Source organism: Lycorma delicatula, chromosome 4, assembly GCF_047948215.1.
Source record: "Lycorma delicatula isolate Av1 chromosome 4, ASM4794821v1, whole genome shotgun sequence".
Classification (NCBI taxonomy): domain Eukaryota; kingdom Metazoa; phylum Arthropoda; class Insecta; order Hemiptera; family Fulgoridae; genus Lycorma; species Lycorma delicatula.
In genome coordinates this window covers 58,598,552-58,625,168 of record NC_134458.1, presented here as the reverse complement: position 1 = coordinate 58,625,168, position 26,617 = coordinate 58,598,552, and the positions used below count along the sequence as shown (strand labels likewise).

At 29.8% G+C, this 26,617-nt stretch overlaps 1 protein-coding gene across 1 annotated transcript in view; it reads left to right on the top strand.

Annotated features, from left to right (window-relative positions):
- The first annotated feature begins 1,740 nt into the window (after positions 1–1,740).
- LOC142323427 (uncharacterized) overlaps positions 1,741–26,617 on the top strand; it is a 110,517-nt gene continuing 85,640 nt past the window's right edge. The window contains exon 1 of the mRNA XM_075363028.1: positions 1,741–2,258. Coding sequence (XP_075219143.1) covers positions 2,009–2,258 — 250 coding nt within the window. The 5' untranslated portion in view covers positions 1,741–2,008. The remainder of the gene's footprint in view (positions 2,259–26,617) is intronic.

Sequence of the window (26,617 nt, the reverse complement as noted above, 5' to 3'; positions counted from 1 at the left end):
ATGGAAGAAGAAATTAGGTTTGATAACCGATGTTATAACTGAAGTATTAACGGGAAAGTTCTTGCAGTGCAAGGTTATGTATATCTTACCGTGAAACACCGATATCTGGCAAGTGGCATATTATCCACTGAATGTTGGCACATACCAAATACGTCGGTGAAAGACCAAAATATTTGCTTATTCGAATCTTGGTCGGTATATGTCGACAAACACAGATAAGCTCTGGTGGAGATCGAAACGATAAATAGAAATTTAAAAAAATTTGCGCAATACCAATCTCTAAGGTAAATAGATTACGGAAAACCCCCGTAAAAAAAGGTAGTTTAAATTTAAGCCAAACATAATCTGCACTCGCTAACCTCGTCTAATAACTTTATATATACAAATGATAAAAAAACTTTAATCAAATTTTCTGCGTCAAAATAAATTGAAAAGACCAATCATGATATACAGAATATTTTAACTGTATGGATGAACGATGCACTGTATGGATGCTATCAATGCAAATAAGCGGTCAGATGGTTTGCCCTTTCTTCAATTTGTTTATAAAGATATTTTTATTCAACTTTCACCATCAGTGCGTCCTGAATGCGGTGAATTTAATTAATCGCCTCCAGTGTTGGAGAATAACATGTAGAATTTGTATATTTAACGTTAATTAGAAAAGTTAGACGAGCGAAGCGAGCGTAGGTTACGTTTGGATTAAATTTAAAATTCCTTTTTTACGAGGGTTCTCGTAATCTATTTGCCTTAGATATTGGAATAGGGGTTTTTTTAAATTTCTAGTTATCGTTTCGATCCCCACCAGAGCTTATCTGTGTTTGTCGACATATGCCGGCGAAGGTACGAATGTATAATACGAGTAATATAAGCAAATATTATCATCGATCTTTCACCGATGTTTGGTATGTGTTGACATTCACCAGAAAATATTGACATTTTCTAATTTCGGTGTTTCACAGTAATATATATAACAAAAAATATGCTTCTTGCAGTTAATCCCACTCGTCATTTAAATAAACATTCCTAGGAATTTTAATGTTTGTAAAGAAAAATTGCTCAATAACTTATCTTAAGCCGATAATTCTACGGTAATTATTTAGTCGTAAATAGAATGCTATAAAACGAGCAGGAGTGAAAGGATTTTCAAATTTCTATTTATTAGGTAAGAAATAAAAAATAAATTTTCTGTACGTATATCTAATGTAAATTTATGTGTAATTATATATTTTCTTTATCGCACTCTACCTTCGTTCGTCAACCTTCAACGTCGATCGAATGATTAGTTTGAGAATGAAAAGCATTTTTTAATTTCCGCTAGTAAATTCTTATCTTTTAATACATATTATTCGAAGGCACTCACATATTTGTTTCCAATAGTATGTTATGAAAGTAAAATATGGATAGAAAATAATAATAAAAACAGTTAATTTAAGCTGGCTCGTTTTATTTTACAAAATACAAATAGAGTTTTATATTAAGACATTCGGTGGTGTAGCCTCATTTAATCGAACCGCAGATGCGATACATTTATCAACGACACCATGATCGTGTCAGCTAAATCGTTATCGGCGGGAAGGGAAATATGAATGAATGAATGGACTCGCGGTACGCCGAATGCGTGATGTCGACACGGTTTACGTGTCCTCTATACTATCTTATCCCTACTAGGTCGGACCGGCATGAGTTTACAAGCGATCAGGTGTCGGTACGACTCGTTACAGGAGGGGAGGAGTCTGCTGCTCGCATGTATCCAAGCAGTCGCCGAGGTATCAGTCAGTCTTCGTATTACGCCGAGTGAATACAAGTGTACGAAGTTACTGCAGCGATAACAGCATTATCAGTACCTATATCATAGACATCACCTATCGAAACTTCTGATCTTATTCGGAATAAAAAATACATGTTTACATGTACATATGTGTAGATGTATGCACTATTATAAATGTTAATATAACAATTAACGCAATTTAATTATTAAAATATTTTTTAAATATTAATTGTAGAAATGTTGTTGATATCGTTCATAATATTATCACTTAATTCAAGGATTTTTGGAGAAGAGTGTGCCGATATAAATTTTGAAATGTTTAACGGATACGTAATGAATTCTGGTGATGTCCTCGGATCTCGTACCGGCGTTTCTAGCGTTTCCGATTGCGTATCCCTCTGTCTTGCGGAATCAAGTTGCTCTGCGTTCAATTACGAAACAGGAATTTGTATTTTACTTGCTTCTGTTGAACCGATCTCCGATTCTGGTAAAATTTTATATTATAATTTTTATTTTATTATTAATTTTAGCGATTTAATAGAATTAGAACCGTAGGTTTAATAAAACAAAATCGTATATGTCATATCTTACTGTTTTTCTTGCTGATTTAAACGGGTTTTGAAAATTTATCTCGCAAGCTATGTTCAGTTAAAATAATTTGATAAAGTGTACTAAATTTGTTTAAAGTTAAAAGTTCTATTTTATCTTTTAACCTTTATTAAAGTCTTAGTAGCTTACAATCAAACTTTGTCCGTAAAATTCTACGAATTGGTTTGTTAAATATTAATACATTTTGAATTCTACCAAATAGTTTAAATGATTTATTTTTTAATGAACACAGTCTAAAGCGATTATATTCACTTCCTCTCGTAGAAGAGGAAATCGGTTTTGAAATTAAAATTCTTAACCTATTTTGTAGTCGGATTTCAAAAGGAAGAAGGAGGTTCTGAATTCGACAGGTTTTTACGTATGTCCAAGCCCTACTCATCATCAAACGATCGATTTCGATGACTTTCTGTTTACCTTGTAGAGGAAAGTTTTCTGGTGATCCCATTGTGATTTTTTTCCACAAACTTAAGAGTAATTTTTTTTTAACGAAATATTCACTGTCTTACATAAACGATTTTAAGAAAATGTTTTATTTTTCTTCGAATCATTATCGTTATAACGTATATAATTGTTATAGTACATTTTACGCCTCCCCTTTTCATTCTGATTTTTAAAGGGTCTCGCGCGAAAATACAACCGAAATAGTTGAAAATGTTCTGGTAAAAAATAATAGAAATTCTCACAATCCATGGACGGCATCAGCTCACCTTCCCTACATCTCTTCTCATGTTCCTATTGAGACGGACTTTTTCCTTTACAAATTTTTGAAAATGGATTTTTTCGTATAGGCGGCTTTTTTGTAGGCCTACCCGTAATTTGAATAAAAAATTTAATTAAATAATAATGAAACTTTTTCAATTCTTTAGATTTTCGCCTTTTGAAATCAAAATTAAACGACCAAACGATTTAATAAATTAATATTACTGTTGTTAATCTGAATTAAGGAACAGTAAGTTTTCATTAATCGTTTTTAATCGGACCGATTAAAAAATATCGGTTTATTATTTTCTGAAATTTATTTTTTTTAAATTAAATTATAATTTTTAGTTAAAAAAAATTTGTAAAAAATATTTCTTTTTCCACAAAAACAAAAAAACCAACGGTTACATTCCGGGAAGGCAGAAACAAAACAATTTTTTTGTTTAAATATATGAAGTTAAAAAATTATAATAATCCTACTACGATTATAAAAATATCCTATTACAGCGATTCCATGTGTAGATGAAATTAATTATATCGTCAATTACTTTTTTTGAGATGTAATCAAAACATTAATTCGTGATCGTCATAAGTAAAAAATAAATAAAATAAATCAAAAATAGTTTTTTTTATACATTTTCATCGTTAATACAGATTCCGATTATGATAATTACAGACATATTTCGTCAGCCGTAACTCGACAACAAAGCGTTTTAGGATATTTGTTTGAACTTTTTTCATTATTTCAATTCCCAAACTGTTTATTTCCCTTTCCTCTGAATCATTCTGTATATATATATACACGCACGTGCGTGCGCAATTAGTTGTAGATTTTTTCGTAAGATTAGCTGTTCATTGTATATGCAAATATAAATACGAATATCCACGATAAATACAGTCTCCGTTCCACCAGGGATAGCGAGACGAATACGTATAAACTACACAAACCGAATGCACAATCATGAATATTTCTTTTGAAATTACAGTATTAGTTCAAGATAGGTTGAAATTTTTCTGCTACTTTGCAAAATTTTAAAGCTAATTTCTCAAAAGGGATCTGTTCAACTTTAATAAAATGTTATTTTTAATGTAAAATTCTAAATTTTGCGCTAATTTTCAACACCTGAAAAGAATTTTCAAAATTATTAAAAAAATTATTATTTCTTCCAAAACGTTTTAGTGGTAATATTTTAAAATCACATTCGAATATCTAAAATTAGGAATTACATATTTATTGGTTAGTTAGAATACTGGATTTTTATCTACACATTTTTAGCATCAGGAGGTTATTTTTAAATTATTAAAAATTATAAATGTTTCAATTTACAACCCTAAAAATTATCTCCTATTTTAAACATTTCTGTGATAAGGAATTTAAATTAAAAAACCTGAATAGAAAAAAATCTAAAAAAGATAAAATTGTATATATATACGAGTATATTTATGTTTGAAACGCTGTTTGAATGGATATAAATTTATCTCAAAAAATCATTTTTTTAAATAAATTTTTTTATACGTTCTGATTATCCCAAAATTATAAGGTACATCTCTTAACCTTAACTATGAATAGAAATAGCACCTAAAAATAAAATATAGCAATTATTATGGCAAGAGTTGATTTTGCTTTTGCGGGGAGATAACTCGGTTAATCTGTGAAGGTTCAGTTAAGACTTTTTCGATGTTGAAGGAACGTATTTCAGGTTCAACATTCAGTCGCTTTACTTCTTACGTATTGTATATTTTCCCAAAGAAAATTTCTATAACGAAGCAATTTAAAGAATCCAAACCATCGGATGAAACTGTAATCTATTTCGTATAAATTTAAAAAACTTTAAAGCGTTTTAGAACGACGTCAAAATTAATCTTTTTCAAAACTTCGCTTTTGAACGGAACAATAATTAGTTTTGCGTGATACTTTTATTACACTATATTCATTAATAAAGTAATTAGGAGTACGTTTGAAGACCGTTTCCATAGAATAAAAATAAATAACTAAATGCCCGTTTTGAGTGTTAAACGATCAGTGTCGGTAGTTGGAATTTAGTAACGATATTTGTAACTAATAAAAATGAATAAAACAACGAAGCAAAAATGAGTATAAATTTTAAATACCGACAAAAGATAAAAATTCAAGCGATATAAAAAGCATTTTATCTGAATTCGAAAAATATAAATAAAACTGAAACCTCGGAAACTAAAAATTCGTAAAATCCTTACGAGTAGCAGAAGGTAAAATTTTGGCTTACAATATAGTCCATACCGGCGAAACTTCATCTTGCGCGTCATAAACTCATTTTATGCTCATTAATGTAATATAAATTTTTATCTTAAGGAACTCCGGCTCGACCAAAAGTAAAATTTTTTGACCCTCAAAGAAACATCACTTGTCTTAACAAAATTTACTTAAGACCTTTAATGATCATTCGATAGAATAATTTTCAAACTTTTTAAAATTTTTAAATTTTAAAACTTTATTAGATATCGGTCCCTTAATATTAATATTATTATTTTCATCGCTCGTCATTCATATTTATATTTAATTTTTTTTTTTTTTCAATGTTTATTACTAATTTTTTCCTACCGAATGGATGATGTATCGTTTCATAATCGAAACGGGTACATTAAATTCTTGTTTTTATTTCTGTCTGTAATAAAAATAAGACATCGTTTGCCTTATTCCATAATAATCTAATGCATATAAAACATCTGAGTACAAGAGGTACCGGCTACAATTGCTTTCTACGCGAGTAAAGATGTTTATTATATAGAAATTCTGTATTATGAACAGAATAAAAGTGTCACTTGGGCCGAATATCACCCGCAATTTAACCGGCCTACATACTTTGCTCGTAATATAGCAATATGTTTTGCTTACAAAAGAAGGTGACGGAAATTTACTTTTCTCTTTACTTTTCCGAGTAAATCTTGTGCGGCAAGTTTATTATTTTTGGGATCAGCGGAATTATAATGTTTACGGGAATGATTTGTTTCGCCTGAAACCGTTCGGTTATTGTAGCCGTTTATCGATTTTAATTACCAATCTTTATTTAATTGAAATTGTTGCATTTTGTTTTACTTATTTAATTTTAATTTATATTTTGTTCTATTTATTAATTTAATTTTTTTAATTTAATTAAAATTATAATGGAAATAACACGAGAAAAATGCTAAAATAATATCATAACTATAATATATAATTATAGTAGAATCGCTCGGATGAAAAGACTCTAAATACCCGATGATTCTCGGGGTTATCGTTTCTTATTTACTGTCCGAATGAAACCATCGGTGAAAATTCACATAAATCTCCCCAAGGTCCCCAGAGAATAGCTGAAAAAATTTATTTATGTCGTAATCGTAAGGAACGAGCGTTTAAAACGTTTATAAATTTTCTGATAAAAGTTATTTAAAATTTTATTCGTTTTAATTACATTATTTTGTAATTATATAATAATTTTATTACCGTATAAATCACCGATGATGAGATTTATGCATGAATTTATCGCAACGAGAATCCACAATCGTTTCTAGAAAAGGTTTTTGTAGTTCATAAACATAAAACTTAAAAATAAACTTAAGGTAAAATAAAACTTATAGATAAGTGCGACTTCGGAAACAAAAAATATATCCAATCGATGAAGCCGTTACATGATGAAAATCCTTCATAATAAAAGAAAATAAAATATTTTTCGATTTTCACAAAAAAAAAAATCTATATTAAATGTCGGATTTCTTACGATTCTAATAGTAAAAAAAGCATTTAAAAACTTAACAAAATGACTGTATCGCAGATTAAGCTGCATTTTAAGAAACAGGTCTACATATTAAAATAAAAAAATTAAATTAATGAAAACGACAAATAAAAAAAAATCAAATATGTAACTGAAAATAAAAGAAAAGAATAAAAGGCTCACAAAAAGAAGGGTCACCCTTAGGTATTTTTGTTTTTTTTTTAACTACTAGTATCTTAAACTTAATTTTTTATTTTTATAAATACTTATGATGTTTATTTATCTTTTTGGTTGTTGTTTTAGATTAATTATACTCTTGTTTATTTATACTTTATGGCTATTTTTTTCTTATATTTTTAAATATAGTAACTGGATTGTATTATTCCTGTTTTTACTATGTTTGTGTTGTTGCCTTTTTTCTTTTATGCCAAATAATGAGATTTTCGTAATGAGATTGGGTGCTAATATTGGTGATATAAGGATGTTTATAAAAATTACGTATTTAATTGAAATTCAGTAAGAAACGGTAATTGAAATTCATTATCTTTATTATCTAATAATCTTTTCTTTACTGATAATTTGTTCAGATATAGAAATTTATTTAAATTTAAAACAAATAATTTTATTTTATTTTGCCTCGACAAGCCGTCCTCCAGGAATTCGGAAAAACAGTATTTTTTGAATCCTAATAAATAATTTTTTTTGTTAAAACCAGATTACATACTTTGTTTATTTTCTTTTGTTATTAAAAAATATACCTGTAAAATAAATAAATCAAAATACGTTAAATAATTAATTCGCTTTTAGATCTATTAGAGAAAGACTTTAATAAAAGCCACAGAATTAATACGGGTATAGATTACAAGAAACAATCTATTCCACCTATATGGATTACTATATAGGTTTACAAGAAGTAAAAAAACATTGGTTTCCTGTCTGTATAACCGACGAACTCAGTCACGTGTATTTTAGCTAGATGATTTAATCTTACGGTATTTCTTTTTATTATGAACCAAATTTCTCAAAAATGGACGGATAAGAAAAAATTATAAAAACAAAGGACTGTAGTCGGACAAACATTATTCGATCGGTGGCCGAAAGTCTTTTTTCAATTATTTTCTAATTTCTCTCCCTGATTTCAAAAAAGAACGTATTTCGTTGAAATTTCTTCGGCCTTTTAAAGTTATTGTCAGATACACACCGATGCCGAGTGCAGAGAGTGAAACGTCGTCCCGGAGACCTCGCTATGCTCAGTCTGTAACAAAACGTTCATTGTTTGCTTTAAATTTATTTAATAATTGCTGCGTTGTACGTAGACGAGAGAGATAACCGAAATTGTGACAACGGTTACGGTTTTTAACCGCTGTAAAGACGCATTAGAATGATTTAATAGGATAACACGATAAAAAGAGGGCATTCCTAATTTATATGAAACGCAATAAGAAAAAAATGATTAAATGCAATTTTTTTCTTTTAATCATTTATTGGAAAAGTATTTCAGCGATGAAATAGTGAAATATTGTTTGATATGCCCGTAATATGATTAAGGCTTAGAATTCTTCAGTCGATCGGGCTCCCTTAAATTACTAAGGGAGTAAGTTATTCCTCTTATTATTTCGCTTTATCGGGCTATTACTTGTTTACGGAATAATTATCACATAAGTTCTTAACCGTGTCGATTAATTTTAAGGGATTTCGTCGTATTTAATCCATTTTTTAGGCGAATATTATTTGGAAGTAACGATAATAGTAAAAGTTATTTCTATTTCATTCGTTGTACTTCAGTAATACTCAATAAATATTTCAAAAAATTATTTTCCCGAATTCGAGTAGTGATTCCTGAAGAACGGCTTGTCCAGTTTTAATATGTATGCCTATTTTATTAAATACAGCTTAATCTGCGATGAACAGCGATACAGTCATTTTGTTAAGTTTGTAAATGATTTTTTTCTACTATGAGAATTGTAAGAGAATCTATATTTAACTTTAGCACCTATTAAAATTAAAACGGGGTCCTATTCATATTAGATTCGAATAGAACACGTATCGATAAACAATTTCAATGTTTGGAAGGAATTTATTCTCTGTGACCAGAAGTCCAAAATAAAAGTAGTTGATATCGACGTCTGATTGGATCCCGTCTCTCTAAAGTTTCAGCTTAATAGTTTTTCAGTAAAAGCGCATTAAATACTGATATTTCCTTTTCTATAGGTCTACATAATATTCACCGGTCTAAAAATTTGGACTTAAAAAAATTAGGAGATTCTCGTTTCAACCGGTATAATTTTTTCTTAATTTTAAATAAAATAGCTCATTTTAATAACTAAATTGACTTTGGAAGTTCACTAAAATCTTTAAAAAAATATTTAATTAATTTTTAAATTTCGAGTTTTGGGTCGGAAGTCGTTTGCTTTTAATTTGATGCCTACTTCAGAAAACAACTAGAAATTTAAAGAGTAAATAAAGTAAGTTATCACTGTTCAGAGCGTTTTTCTGAATTAGGATTAATTTTTAATAAATAAGCTGATTATTTAAAAAAAAACAAATTAATCGGATTATTTATAACAGTATTAACTTAAAATTACTTCTGTAAATTACTGCGTATACACAATAATATACACGTGCGCATACACACATGCGCGCGCGGATACTTTCTTTCCCACGGTGTTTATCCGAATATTAATATAGCTATAGTGCACATATATCGTATAGCTGTGCACATTGTGTGCGAGAGAGATAGATTGATAGGACGGGTGGAACAGTTAGATAGTGATTCCTTTACGAAAACATCTCGTATAGCTCTGAATAATTGCATTGTATGCAGTACATTGCCAAAGTTGTTAGATAGTTAATAGCGCAATAAGCCAGCCGTCAGCCTATCTATACAACAATACGCCGCCGGCTATATCAGTATTTTTTTCCAAAAACTTAGAATTTATTAAATTTTTACAATTTTACAAGATGGTTCAAAATTGTTCTAAATTTCTCCGGTTATCTCTGCAAGTATTATGAAGAAACTAAATTATGTTAAAAAAATTATTTCCTTCGATAATATTTTATTCCAATAAAATACAGGTTTTCATCTGTTTTGTATTATCTACTAGTGCTTTATAGTTTGTACATTTCAGCGTATCGATTGAGATTATAGTTTTAAAGTTAACCGTGAAAAAATATAATTATGCCGTTAAAGATATTACTCATTTCTGAAAAAAAATACTTAAAGTATTGTTCAAATAGTAATGATAAAAACGCTCTACAGAAAAAAAATATTTATTCAGCTTCCAAATCTACATGCCTTTTTTCAAAGTAACTTCCCTTGGTTCTAATACACTTTTCCCACCGTTCCTGCCACTTTTTAAACACGATCGCAAGACCTCTCTCTCGAGCTCCTTGCAGCGCGCCTCCACAGTTTTGATGACCTCGTGATAGGTCTTGAAATTCCGTCCCCGGAAACTTGACTTCAGGGAACAGCCAGAAGTATCAAGGGGCCAAATCTGGACTGAACGGTGGGTGAGGTACAGTTGCCATGCCGCGAGCGTTCAAGAAATCAACCACAGCGTGAGCGACGTGGGGCCGCGCATTGTCATGACACAGTAAAATTTCGTTAATGTTCTGTGCGGCCGTTTTTGCTTAAAATGACGCAGCATCGTAATCAAAACCGATTTATAATAATCTGCCGTGACCGTCTGGCCTTGAGGGACAGCATGTTGGTACAAAAACCCCTCGGAATTTAAAAAGATTATTATCATAACCTTACCGGCGCTGCGATTCATCTTTGCTTTTCTTGGAGGTGGCGACTGCGTCCTTTTCCATTGAGAACTTTGTTGTTTCAGTTCCGGATCGTAGTGATACATCCAAGATTCATCTACGGTTATGATTCAATTCATTTCCTCGTTTGCTTCCCCACCAAACCATGATAACAGGTCTTGACACACGGAGACACGATGTTGTATTTGCTCCGGTATGAGCAAGCGCGGCACCCATCTGCAAGACACGCGTCACATGGCCAAATCATCGTGCAAAATCGAAAATGCGATGCCAACTGAAATATCTAGACATGCGGGGAGCTCCCTAATAGTAATTCGTCGTTCTTTGCGGACGATAGCGGCAGCTGTATTCTTTACAACGTCAGTACGAGACCTTGAAGGGCTCCCCTCGCGCGGTCCATCGGCGATGCTCTCTCTGCCCTCCTCGAACGCTTTATACTATTTGTAGAAAGTCATCTGGTTCATAACATCTTCACCATACACCGTAGTTAATGATTCATATGCATCTTTTCGGTTCTTCCCGAATTGCACTAAAAATTTCACTTACAACGTTGCTCTAACTTTCTCTGCACACAACATCCTTTGAGGTATTTAGCGTACTGTGCGGTGCAACCTCAATGTCGATGATTCCATTCTTTTTGGCTTTCATTAACCGCGATGTTTGTAGGTCGTTGACTGTTTCAACAAACAGTCCCGTCCTTCTTGTCTTCTTTACAGGTCCTCCTGCTGCTTTCCTGATCCCCCCAGCAATCACGAAAGGACTGATTTTAGAAAAATCTCCTTCTTTTCACTTTATCACCAAATATTTTGGAATTAATCCGCAGCCCTTCGGTTGAGACTTAGTTCGACCCGTCTTTTCAATGCTGCCGAACTAAATATTCTTCTTTTGCTTTGCTTGAGAATACAAAGGTGCTCCTGGAGAGGGTTTCTATGTTGACTTTCTGCCACAAATCTTCATTACCTTCCGCGCGTTTCGGATCTGTTGTAGACAATATACATTATTTGTGCACGATAACGTTCCCTTAGATAGGTTTTTAATTAATTAACTTACCGTTATTTAAAACCAAAATTTTGGCCTCTATTCTTTCTTTAAAGATTTTGGCTCCAATAAGTCCCAGTCAGAAGCAGATAACTTTCTAAATATAGTATCCACGAATAAAACTTCTCAAAGATTTATTCCGATTTTTATTTGTCAAAAGACGACTGTGATTAAACAAATGAAGTAAATATTTCAGTCATTTACCCATGTTCATAAACCATTCATTCGTATTAATGAACGGTCACAAAAAAACAATAATCACTTATTCCTAAAACGAACAATATCAAAGTCTATCGAATGGGAAAGCAAAACTATTTTCTCATAACTCGGCTCGACGAATGAGAAAGAGCCTATTTAAAAAGTACATAACGGTTTTAAAGATCTCACAAATTTAAAAAAATTAAAGATTTTATTCTATGCAACCAACATTACACTGTCAACGAGATTTTTTTTTAATTTCTGCTAATTTTAAAAAAAGTTAAACTTTTTTTATCTTTGTTTAACGAGGATAAATAACATGCACTCAAATAATTTTCGTTAATGCCGTCTAACTTCTTTTCTACCTGTTTTAGTTATTTATTTAGTATCATCATATATATATATATTTGCTTATCTACTGTTTCATGTTTATTTATTAATAAATGTAGACTTAAAAATCTTCTATTCTTTTTTTTTGTTTTATAATTGTGAATTTTTTGGTGTTGTTCTGGGTTTTTTTGATGTTGTTTGAAGTTTTACCTAGGTTTTGCTCGATCCATCCAGGAAAATGCTGCAACAGTCCTTTTTTTTATCCGTGGAGATGCATACGTAACAGTTCCTGTCGTGGTGATCTACGACACCACGACATCTTTATGTACTATAGTACATAAAGATACCGTATAAATACACGGTATAAAGTGTATGTAGAGATACCGTATCCTACAACGTATAAATTATCTATCGACCTGAAAATACTTTGTTTATTATCTAATCGAGTGAGCGGCTTAAAAATTCCTCGTAACTTTTTATTATCTAGGAGTCAGGAGCATAATTCAACTTAATAAAAATAAAATTATAAAATCTAATTAATAAAATAATTTAACTTAATATTTAATTAAGATGATATCTGAAACGAATTTTTTATTTGTCTAATTTTTTATTGCTACGTTTAACTTAAAAATTATCAAACATAAATTTTTTTTCAAAACTGTAATTTCTATATTCAGTTGACAATTAACGATTTAATTTGAGAAGCATTTTTTGACTAATCGAATTATTTAAAATTTTCTAACTTATTGTACCGAGTACATTTCATACATCATTTATTCGTTAAATTTGTATTAATGTTTTTAATAAAAACACGCAGCTTTATTTTTGTTGTAAAACACAGGTTAACTGAACCAAAAATGTGTGATTTTACTTTATATAATTAACCTAACTGTTATTTATTTGTCTAAAAATGACTGATTAAAACATTTAGTAATTACCAAACATTATATAGTATGTGTCTAAAAATTAACTAATTTGAACCTAATACATGTTAATCGTTTTTTTCTGTTGTGAAGTATTTATTTTTTTGGTAAAAATATATTTGATTTAAACACGAAGAATCATTTTTCTTATAATTGATCAGTAAATTTTTTTTTAAATTTCATTGTGAATCTCGAGCACGATCACAAAACGACAATAATTCATTTATTTTTTAATTTACCAACTTATATTCTCGAATCTGCAAAAAATTCGTAATTTATAGACCCGTCGATTTTTTTAAATTTATTTATAATATAGGGTACTTCTTTCTTTTTTTTCTTTTTCCTGTTTAGCCTCCGGTAACTACCGTTTAGATAATTCTTCAGAGGATGAATGAGGATGATATGTATGAGTGTAAATGAAGGGTAGTCTTGTACATTCTCAGTTCGACCATTCCTGAGATGTGTGGTTAATTGAAACCCAACCACCAAAGAACACCGGTATCCACGATCTAGTATTCAAGTCCGTGTAAAAATAGCTGGCTTTACTAGGGCTTGAACGCTGGAACTCTCGACTTCCAAATCAGGTGATTTGGGAAGACGCGTTCACCACTAGACCAACCCGGTGGGTATAATATAGGGTACTATCCTCTGCTAAGAGAGGGTGTGTATGTATATATATATATATATACATACACACCAGATCACACAGATACACGCCAGATCTATTAAATTTCAATTATAAAAAATATACTACCTTAGAAAAAAATTACTAATTAAGAATAACAGGGTATCTAATCCTGGTTTAAACTCAAATTTACATAGAAAAAAAAAAATGTATTATATAAATTTCACCTAAATACAAAATATTAAAACTAAATAAGACTAAATTCTAAAAAAATTAACTTGAACCTGAGGAATAACCGCAAATGCTGGCACAACATTTTTTGGTTCTAAAAAATATAACTTAAATTAAAAAATTAAATTAAAAAACCTTAACACTGAAAATAAAAATAAACCATTAAGGATATTTAACCTAACAAAAATTTACATGCGTTATAAATTTAAAGCCATATATATACATATATTGTTTCTTAACAGAAGGGGAGCACTAATCTGTCACATTACACGATCTATTACAGTCTTTCTTATAGATATGATTCACGTAAAGAACTCGAGGTACGTGTATGCAAGTAAACCGATTTCTATATATTCACAACACTACTCTGGTCGCTTTCTCTGAAAATAATAATGTTCATTATACATCCAGTTCCTGTGGTAAACAGAGCGAAAATGTCTTGTGGAGCTTAAAAGTCTCCTTCATTTTGTGGGGAGGGGGCTTGGCATGTTGACGTACGTTCGGTTTAGTAAAGAAGTCTACGGAAAACCACTTCGTTCCTCATTGTCTTGTCAGTTGCTTTTTACCTTCAGAACAATTACGCTAGTTTCAAAAGAGATTTATATCTCACGTCAAATCGCTTATAACCATTCCGATTATAATATATTATCGACATCGCTTATCTTTTATTATAAATTTATTAAAGCGTCATCGTTCAATACGGTAGTTAACCGCTAATAGATAACAAAAGCACACTTTGCAACACCACCTTACATAATTTATCTACGGGAACCGGTCTAATAATATAGTTTTAGCAGTTGAATTTCGCGTTCTTTCATACCTTTGATTTCCATTACCCATGGGATGTCCGGGTGTTGCGGAACCACCGGGTCGAAAGGATTGCTGTTTATCAACTCGTCTATGGCTCAGTACCTGGTTTTTTGTCTTTCAAGTTCTCCTGTAATCTATGTTTTTTGTTACCGTATTACCCTACACTGTACAAAAGTACTTTATAAATTTTTTTTTCTAATTCATTTATACAAATTGATTTGTAATTTATATAATTGAAAATATTTTCACGAAATCATTTGTATTTTGTATAAGTAGATTTCTTTTTTCATAATTTTTTTATCTTCCCAGTTCGGTTTTGATGTTTTCGTTCCTAATTTATTTCATCCGTAGTTTGTAAATTTAACGGTAAATATCAGAATTACATTTTTATTATTTTTTTTACTTAATATTAAACTCATTATCGCGTAGGTTTCATAACCTTAATTAATATAACCTCAATTTTTGAATGTTCCTTCCTTACAATTGAATCTAAAACATTACTTGTTTCTTGTATTTTTACTTTCAGTCAGTAAAATGTTATCATCAGAGAATATTTTAGTTAATATGTTCTAAGAATGTTACTAAATTTTTTATTTTCTTAGTAGTCCTTCAGATACAGAAAAAAACACAATAAGGATAGATTACAACCTCGTCTTACTCGCTTCTGTACTGCAGCTCGCTTTTCATGGTAATCTACACTTAATACGACTTCCTGATTCTTGAACAAGTCAAATGTAAAACTGTTCTTTCTCTACCTACATTATTATTTTAATTAAATTTTTCGTAATAAGCTCTTTATCATAATTATTCAAATGCATACATATATATATATATATATATATATGTGTGTGTGTGTGTGTGTGTGTGTGTGTGTGTGTGTGTGTGTGTGTATGTGTGTGTAATTGTGAACTATATATACATTATATATAAAAGAGACATGGTATTAATTTTTTTTTCTTTAAGAAGTATTAAAAAAGGACATAATTTAAGAAAAAAAGAAAAGGCCAGTAAATTTTTTAAAAGAAAGAAATATGAATTTTTTCAGGAAGAAATAAGTAACTCTTCTTTTTATTACTCGGTTTTTAATTTCATTATCTTAACGTACATTATAAATAACCTTTAAAATGATGGAAAATTTCACCCTATGGAATTTTTCAGTAACATACAGCTTAGGACATTTTAGCTATAAATACAGTATACTTAATTTCTGCGCACATGTTAACTTATACTTAAATACGTGTATGTATTATCGATTAAAGTTTTCAAAATTGTAACTTTATTCTGTACCGATTTTTATTTATTTTATATTTAATCTAAACATAGTAATTATTATTATATCATATAATCATCGTTTTTATATGTTAAAATGGATTAAAACTATTTATTTTAATAATATTTATTTTATATACGTCAGTTTTGCGTTAAATTTAGAATTCATTATTGTTGGATGCCGCTTGGTATTTCATCAAGTTAAAGTCGTCTATGTATTACTTCCTAAATTTTTTCTACCCTATACTTCAATGTGTTTATTTTTAATTCACTTCAAGCGAATTTATTTTTTTAAATTCATAAATAGTGTTTAATATTCCTAACAAGAAGGCTTAACACACTGAAAATGTTGAGGTAACGAAATTAACAAGGAAACTAAAGCCTTTATCACAAAAGTTTTGCAATAAACACTGACAGTGCTGAAATTTTATTTGTTTGCTTTACGATCCATCAGAGATATAAATTAACCTCATAAAAGTCTTTTCTATACCCGTGATGTAAAGTCTGTCTTAAAGATTAATTAACAAAAGCTGTTTTGGAATATACTATTAATATAACTATATATAATATAACTATATATATAACTATATATACTATTAATATAACTATTGAAATATATCTCAATGCGATTATAAATTAGAGTGAAATCTACAACGGCATAAAAAACATAATGCTGAGAAATCTTTTCTGCATTAAACGCAAACAATTTTTTTTATTTTCCCCTATTTCAGTAAGACATCGGTTACTTCTTTGCAGCGTAGACCGAAGGATCAAGAATTATTCACAAATATTCGACCCGAGTGCAAAATGATCCGAAGTTACACATCGCTCATTTGTACTCGTATTCATCTTTTTGAAAAGGATAGGGCGTGTGGATTTATTTGTTTTATTTTACGATGTAGTAAAATACGGTTATGATTCATGCAGAATAGTAACACTCGTAAAATCTAGTGAACAGTTAAAAATATTAAAGGGTCTATCATTATCTGACCCTTACCAAAACTTTAATGCGATAAAGACAAACGATGGAAAGTAACCGATTATTAATTTCAACCTACGGACGATCGACCTTCCTTTAGTTTTGTAATTCTTAAAAACAAATGAAAATTAAGTATTATATTTATAAAAATTTGTTTTTCTATAATAAAAAACGAATTCAAAATAAATCGTTCGACGTGATAATAAAAACGCATATGATCTACTACTTTCTAGAGCATCATTGCCTTCGGTATGCAACAAAAATACAGGCGAAAAAAACGAAGTTAAATAATAAGGTTTAAAGAAAAATCTATTAAATTTTTATACAGTAATTTGCTGCATGATGATTACAGACGACCGTCGATAATAATTGATGTCAAGAGCTCTTTCAGAGCATGTCAAGTCTCTCGGGTATTGAATTTTCCTTCCTTACTCCGTACGTCACTAAAAACAATTTTTAAATAATTTTTTTTTAATAAAACTATTATAAAATAATTATTTAGAATTACAGATACAAAAAAAAAATACAGAAATAGGTAATATTAAAAATAAGCAATTAATCGACACTTATAAAGTACAATAAACAAACTTTGGGACATTCATCCAATTAAATTTTAAAAAAACTTTTACGATTAAAAAGTGTCGTGTTTGTGTATTTATATTTATTTTTAATAACTATTCTGTGTATTATTGATGATCGTTGAACGGTGTAAATGCTTAACTAATTTAAGATGTTTCTAAAATTGGTTTTATTTATGTTTACGTATTTCGAACAGGGTTTTTTGTATTTCTTTGCGACTTATTTAATTATCGTTTTGCGTAGTTCATTTTTGCATTTATCGTTGATTTTCAGCTCTTCAAAACACCACTATCGTTAAAAACGGGTACATACTAACGGGATAGCTATAAAGAAAATTATATCGAAATAAAGTTTTAAGATACGAAAAGCGAATAATCCACAAACTAACCGGTTAAACTTATATACCAGGATTGGAACGTAAATATGAGATATCACTGACCGAACGTCAGTGGTTAATATGATATAAGTACAGTAAAATTGATCGATAGATAATTAAAGTTAATGAAAACAAAATCAAGTTAAAGTATAAAGCTATTTATGGAATTTCGTTTTTCGACAGGTTGTTTTGTATAAATCACTCGGATATGTTGCATTAGTGCTTCTGAAGGAAAGCAGACTGAAATATTCCGGCGTTTCCTAATAGGAATTATATAATCCATCGAAAACATCAGACAAAATGAGTTAAATTATTTTAAAAAGAGTAGTATGAAACAATAATTCGATAAACGGTTGACCTTACAAGTACGCTGAATTAAGTTAAGTTTTTATAGGTGTTGTGATGCTATCAATTTTTAACAAATATTTTTCAGTTTGTTTAATTAAATTCTCATCCTTTAATATGAATTACCATTAATATTAGAATTTATTTATTAAAACTACTATTAACACAGAACTGAATAATAAATAAAATTCATAACGTCAGAAACAGTTAAGTTTTATTATCGCTGTAACATATAAACCGTACCACTAAAATGTTTACGAGCTTTATTAAAAGAATTCAGTAAACTTTAAACATTACACATTGTTTTTACCGTAAATTTATTCAGAAGAAATCATTTTTAAAGAATTTAAACGGTTAGTGTCGGAGAATAATATTCCAACATCGTAATCGAACGCCTGACCTATTTCTTTATAGCGACCGTATGTTAAATTAATTTTAAGAGCGATCCGCTGTAAAGTTTTGAGCGGATTCAAAAGTTTTGTTAAAATCCGTTAAGCCCCTCAAAAGAGTTTTAAAAATATTATAAAGCGCAAAATTTTATTAACTTTTCACATATATATTCGTAAGTATGTTAAAAGTTCATTATTTCTTAACTTGTTTAAATATTTATAAATCGTTTTTGTAACTGTGTCATAGGCTAAAGTAGATTAAATTCTATTCGTACAGAAAACCATAATTTCCATAAAACATTATGAAATGACGTACGCTGCAAACGGATTCGATTTGGAATGACTAGTGAGAATAGTATGGGACTAATTATATCCTAAGCTATCGGATTTAACCCTATATGTGAACTAGAATTTTAATTTAGCTAAAACAAGATTTTACAAGTTATAGGAATGATGTTTTTTTTCTATTTTACTCAATTTGGTGCAAATATTTATAGATATTTAAATTAAATATTGACTATAGATGAAAACGGCATAATATAAGCTCGTTTAAAAGGTTTATTTCCTTATCGGCCGTTGTAAAAAGTAGATCATGTGAAAATATTGTTATGATTATTTTTTTTTAAATTTCGGTTTATATTTCTTTAGTAGTGACACGAGAATTCCCGATAAACCACAAATTTTCAGTAGTTTATTATTTATTTTATACCTCTTAAGAAAATTAAAAGAAATCAACCGCAAACATAAGAAAACGCTAACGTTATATCGTAATATTTAAGAAATAAATTTTTAAATATAATTTTAAAGAGGCCGTTTTTACAAGATTGTAATGTATATAGAGTGTATTTGTTTGTATGTATGTATGTATGCTTGTTCCACCATAGCAGCTCAACAGCCGAACCGATTTAGATGTATGACCCCGCTTTGGAATCCTTCCGTTACCGGGAGTGTCATAGGCTATATAAATATAATGTAGTAGTAGAGATTTGCCGGTTGAAGCGCAAACTTTAATGAATTGAATTAATGAAATGTGAACTGTGAGCCTTTATCACTGTGTTAGCGGGGTTGAACTGAATGATTCCAATCAATCGAATGAATATTATATAAAAATAATAGAATTAAATTTACGTTAAATAAAATAAAATAATATTAAGTAAATTAAAATAAATTACATTTATTTTAATAATAATGTTTAATAATAATGGGATTCCCGTGGGGGACTGCGTGTGAAGCTAGTCGTGAGGTGATGCGAACACCTCGTGTGAGGCTATACCGATCATTACCATCAACTGGTAACAAGAGGGGTCCCCATCGGGCGCTGTTTTGTGAGGTGCTCTTATAACATCACAGCAAAAAATCGTCCGATTTTCAAAATTCAAACGGGGTATTTGATAGTAGGTCGAAGGCTAATTTTAGCATGCATCAGGTTCATTTTCGATCTTAGAGATGACGGTTATTCGGAAATGTTGTTATATCTTCACAAGCGATCTACCGATTTTCAAAATTCAAACGGGGTATTTGCTAGTATAATATAAAATCACGATGAAACGAAACCAAAAAGAGTAGTACTTTTTTTCGGCAATCGTGTTTTTTAATATTTATCTCTTGTTGACTTCCGCTTTAATAGAATTACTATTTTTCCTCTTCACAATTCGAAACAGGAAAATACTTTTATTCTAATTTATATTTAAGATATTTATGGATTTTGGATCCGAAGGAAGTAACATAAGTAGTGTTTTCCAGTTGCCAAATTTTTTAAACTTATTAGCCATCTGGACCAATTAAAAAAATCGAAAGTTTACCGTTACCTCCAAATTCTGAACAACTATGCATATTTGCCAGGGTGAGATGAAGAAGAATTCAATCGATTCAGAGGAGTGGTCCCAGGGAAGGATTTTAGGAATATTTTTAGGGCTTTCAGCAGGCAGACAACCAGCGACGTATTTCCCTCGTTATTTTCTTTTAAGTTTATCGTTATCACTTCGTTTTAGGTTATGGTAGTCTGTATTACGACCTCGTATAAATCGGATATCTTCCACTGTTCTTGGTTTTGATTATATTTTTTTATTTCTTTAAAACTCCTTCGTTCCTTTATATCCATTACAATAAAAAAGTTTCCTCTCCTAGTCTTTTTTTCCTACCAAACTTTCTACTGTGATTCTTCAGTTTCTACATAGCTGGGAGATTCTACCGAGATTTTTTGTTTTGTTATCCTTATCGGGTTCCTCTATTCTATTTTCGTACTAATCCTAATTCCTCCTCATTCTTTCAATCGATTTCATTTTCACCATATTTCTACACGACTATAATTCAGAGCTTTTCTAAAATTTATCTTCCTTCTTTTTATTTGTTCGTGTTTCAGATCCATAAAACAACCTTAGATTAAGCTGTCAACAGTCCTTTCATATTTTAAGACGTTCTTTTTCGCTATTAACTAATCCTAATAGAATTTCTTTTTAATAAATCTTCCTTTCCTAGTAAATCACTAATCAGTAATTTTTTGTTCGTGGAACCGTACCGAGTTATCTTCTTGTTTGACCCCCCAGGAATTTCTTTTATTACATTTCCATCCGTTTATTTTTTCTGTTCGTCTTCAACTTCGTATTATAATCTCTTTCAACCTTAACTCTCTTTTGAAACGCCCATATCCCAAATCACATAGGATTACACTTTTAACAAAGTAATTTTCAATATTTTTCTTCCAATTTAATCATACGTACTTCCTATGTAAGGAAACGTTTTGTTTGTTTTTTTTTTTTTTTGTTAAATGGCTTTTTTTACAGTTGTCCTCAGTTTTAATTTTTTTTTGTTCTTGGATTCTATCTGCACAGTTCTAACTTGAGACATATATGACAATCCATTTATAGATCTTTGATCTATTACAATTGTGTTAATTTTTTATAAAAAATTTGTTAATTTTTGTTATATTGTGTCGCTGTTTTTGCCAAAATTTCTCCTTGATCTTTACATGTAAATTTGGAGGCAGTTCCTTTTTGTTATTTATGGCTTAGCACACCCACCCGCTCCTGATGTTATCAAAAACTTAAACTACGTGTTCGTGAAAATTTAATAATTATTTATTTATATTATTATCATCATCTGACTGTCATAATTTTTTGTAAATATATTTATTAGGATCTTCTATTTCGAGGTTTTTGAATCCCGATACGATTTGAGCGATGTTTTTTCAACCTCCGCCAGTTTTTTTATCGGGTTACTAATAAATCGCAGCATAAACTTCTCGCATGTAGTCTTCCGAGTCCGCTTCAGCTACTTCCAGCTCCTTCAAACAAAACTTTATGAACGTTAGCTGTTTCGATCAATAATCTTTGTAAATTGAGAAAATTTATAAAAAATAGTTTTTACACGTTTCGTGAAAACTCTAAAAATTTATATTTATTTTTTCAAGCGAGAGTAATAATTAGATAATAAATGCCTCTTACTATAATTAAAAACAAATTTTAAGAGTAAAAATTTCTGGATTTTAATTAATTTGATATATTTCTTCTTAATGCAAGAAATTCACGAAATCAAATACTTTTATTTTGTTTAACTTGTTTTTTCTGCGTTTATACTTACGAGTATTACAAATTTGGGCATCGAGTAAATGACCTGAAAAACATATGTGAAATACCGTACTGCCTAATAAAAAGATAATTATAGGTTTGATTTGAAAATATCCGATAGATTAAATCTCCTTATTGCGTGTAAATTCATGTTTAACGTTCTAATTATACAATTATTTGTGTATAAGAATCCATATTTTTTTCCTGAAAAATAAATGAAAAATTAATATTCAACAATCTAAAAATGTACAACGTTATAAAATATAATTTTTTTTAACTTTTAGTTATAATTACTTTATTTTTCATGTTTTTATTTATTTATTATTATTTTTTTTTTTTTGTAAAAAAAGTATCTAAATTTAATTTCGTTATCGGCTGACTTCGTTATTCGTTATTGAACTCTAACGGAGACGTTTAACAGTACATTATTAAGCACGGCTGTTTAAGATATACTGTTCTTATTATTTACCACGACAAAATATAAAATGTAGGTAAAGCTTGTTTAAGATTAAATGTCAAATCGTGAAAGGAATTGAACCTGCGACCTCACAATTACTGGTCTAGTTCTCAAATACTTAAATAGTTTTTTCAACGTAAAAATAACGAATGCGAAAACGTTGTGAATGTATCAAAGTGTTATGTACAGTCTACTTCAAAAATTTACGATGAACATCAATTTTTATGAAACAACAGATTGAAATAAAAGACTGAAAAACTATATTTATTTATGTTGCATACACTAACGCCGTTTATAAATTGCTTTTCTACTCCTAAGAAATCAAAATATTGGAAAAAAAACATTTTTAAACTACTGTTAAATAATTTCAAATTATCTTTATGCGTAAATCATAAAATTTGTGTATATAGTTTTACGTTTCGATATTTGTTTAACTCAGGAACGCTAGGCCGATCTGAATAATTCTGTACCGATGTTTTTACCGAACGTCTAGAATAGTTTTAGCCTAAATATGACTAAGCGGCTCCACCGTCGAGTGAAAAGTAAAACTTAAATAGAAATGATAATTTTCCTTATAGAGTTGTTTTAAGTCGTTCACTAAATTACGTTCTGTAAGAGATAGCTATATTGTTCCTGCAAATGAAATTTTAAATAGATTGGATGTTATTTTGATATTTCATTTATAAAAATCGCGTATACCGTTCTTAATATATCACCGGTTGAACAGGAAATTTTATTTTAATAAACTTTCCTGGGTAAATGAGTAGCACAATTTCTCGTTACGAGGATTATCCAAAAATTGTAAACCAATTAAAGTTGCAATTGTAAATTTTAAAGATGCCTTTTATTTCCGAATTATCTTTGCTTTTCGTGCGAAATCAGCTAAAGCTCCTCGTTTAATTCGTAGCCATTATCCTCGATTTGTGTCCGTTTTTCTTTTGTTTGTACAAGATCAAGCGTAAATAGCGTAACCCACTTCAACGAAACTTGCTGAAAAAATTCGTTTTAATCGGACATAGCAGTTTACATGATTGAAATTTTTATCGTCTATTATGTTTTCACTTATATTTACCGCTGAACCTTCCTTACGATGAAATGTAGATTTTTGGAATTCGTTCATTCAGAATGGGCTTAATAAAAAAAAAGAATTAACCGGACAAAAATATAACACGCCTTATATTGATTTTTTTTTAATTTCATGCTCAAATCCGCTTTAACAAAAATAATTCAACAGGGAAAAATAATATTTGCAGTAACTTTCCTTGGAATTTTCTTTTTCATTTCGAACGATGAACTTCCATCTGGCAAAAGTTTTTTTTGATTTCGAGATGAGAATAATTTTAGCGATAATTTTTATCGCTAAAATTATGGAAATTAAAATATGGAAAATAATGGAAATTAAAATAGATAGAACTTTTAACTACTTTCGTTGAAACAATTTTGGATTTTAAACGGAAACCGAAGTTCCCACCTCCATTTTGCTGAAACAGTTGTGATTTACTCAACGGGAATATATTTTTGTAATCCTTGCTAAAATCTTGATTGAGAGTTCCTTTCACTGTAATCGGCACCTGTAGGAACACTGGATTTTTAATCTTGTTAGTAATACAATGAAATCATTTTCATTCAAACCTAAAACGCAAAAGATAAATATTAAAAATTAAAAAACACGGCTGCAAAAAAACATTGCTGACAAACATTCCTCTTTAATGTACGAGTAGATAATTACTACTATATGATAATCAAGCTGCGTACGGGTGACAATCGTGTATATAATACAATTTTTTAAATTTATTTAAACATATATACTTGTGTGTGTGTGTGTGTGTGTGTGTGTGTGTGTGTGTGTATATATATATATATATATATATATATATATATCCTATAGGCTATATATACAGCCTATGACACTACGTGTAACGTAAGGATTCCAACGTGGGGGTCATAGATCTAAATCAGTTCACCCGTTGAGCTGCTACAAACATGCATGCAAACAAACACGTGGAACAAACATACATACACCCTTTTACACTCCTTTTTGGGCAGTCATGTAAATAAGGTCCATTTCTGTGTATATCAATTAATTTTCGTTCTGGTTTGGTTCCATCGTGATTTTGTATTATACTAGCAAATACCCGGTTTGAAATTTGCAAATCGGACAATTGTTTGCAGAGATATTATAAGGGCACCTGTGGTGTCCACCACAATGCAATTATGTAACTGTCCATTTTATTGAAGAATTGGAGCATCGCATCTCACTTTCAAATGAAATAAGTTTAAATGAAGTGCAGCAAAAAATGTGTATATGTAATTTAACAGGCGAACAAGGAAGTCATATGGTGTCCACAGAACATGTTTTTTTATAAAATGCTATCGCAGCGAGAAAATTATATTAAAAAAAAGCCTTTATTTCACCAAAATTACATAGAAATCATGCTTGGAATTTAATGTTTTTTTTTATGATTATTCTTATCGATATTATATTCACCGTAATGTCAAACTAGTTTCCTAGAATGCATTTTTGTTATTGAAATTTTTTAAATGTGTTCTAAAGAATGATATTTTTGTCAAGTTAATTATTTTAATATTATTTTACGTAGATAAAACATATAGTTTAATGAATACAATTATACTTGTTACCGTATAGTTTTTGCAAGATTCTAATTACAGGATCAAAATATAGAAATACATTACAACTGTAAAAGTAATCATCCAGTTCAAGAAATAGAAAATGAAAATAGGACGCATACATTTTCTTAATAAATTTTAATATTATTATTATAACTATTTTTCTATTTAAGAAGTTCTAATGTTTAATTAAGTAAAAAGTAAATAAGTAGTAGACCTGTGTAACTAAAATGTTATTATTTAATAAACAAAAAACTGAATTTAGCAGAAGTTTTACTAAAAACGTTTTATAAATAATAGTAAACATTTATTACTTATGGTAAACTATATTTTATCAAACTGTAAAATTTAAATACTTGTTTGACAACTTGTAGTAGGTATTTATAACATCTGATTGACCTAATTTTTAAATATAAAAAAATCGCACAGGAAATCTTTCTTCCTTCTTTTATTACACAGAATATCTCAGATTTAAAATCTGATTTAATTAAAATAATTAAATTGTCCTACATACTAATTACATAATTACCATTTTTTCTGTTCCACAACAGCAACGTTAGTAATGTCGTTCTTCCAACGTAATGAACCGTTTAATCAGTGCAATAAATTTTAACCAAACATTTTCAGATCACCTCTGAATCCAAAAACTCCAATACGGTCATTTCTACTTACGTATTCAATGGTGCCGTTGTTAGCTTTGTTTGGATCCTTTGTAAACTCTCTTTAGTTGATGTTGGACATTTTGCAGCTAAACAAAAGTCTATCGTACAAACTATGTTCTCTGTATCTGGCATTAATCCTAACATCATGTTAGATGCTTTAATATCACCATGAATGTAGTTTTTTATTATGTACGTCTTCAAAATAGTCACATTTGCAAATAAACACTTGCAAGTAGTAACAGGTGGAAGTTGTTTGTTGTTATCATTTAAAATACTCTACAAGCCTTCATCAAGCCGATCTGTTACAAAAAATCTATAACTGCCCGATTTATATTTGAATGAACCGAATTCATGCAGAACCAGCATCGCAAAATCTTTCATTTTTTTTCTTTTTTCAATTAATCGATCTCTTCTGCTTTTACCATCCTCACATAAAAATGCATTTCAACGTTTGGTGTATTAGCACCACACTTTTATTTTGGGGAGTTTCTGACATACTCAATAATTTCATTGGGTTGCTGAGGTATCCATATCCTAAAATTATACCGGTTGACACAACCACTGATATGGAAAGCCGGTTCATCCGTAAAAATAAACCGTCATTGCAGGGACTGACAGTGGCGCAGAGGCGTTG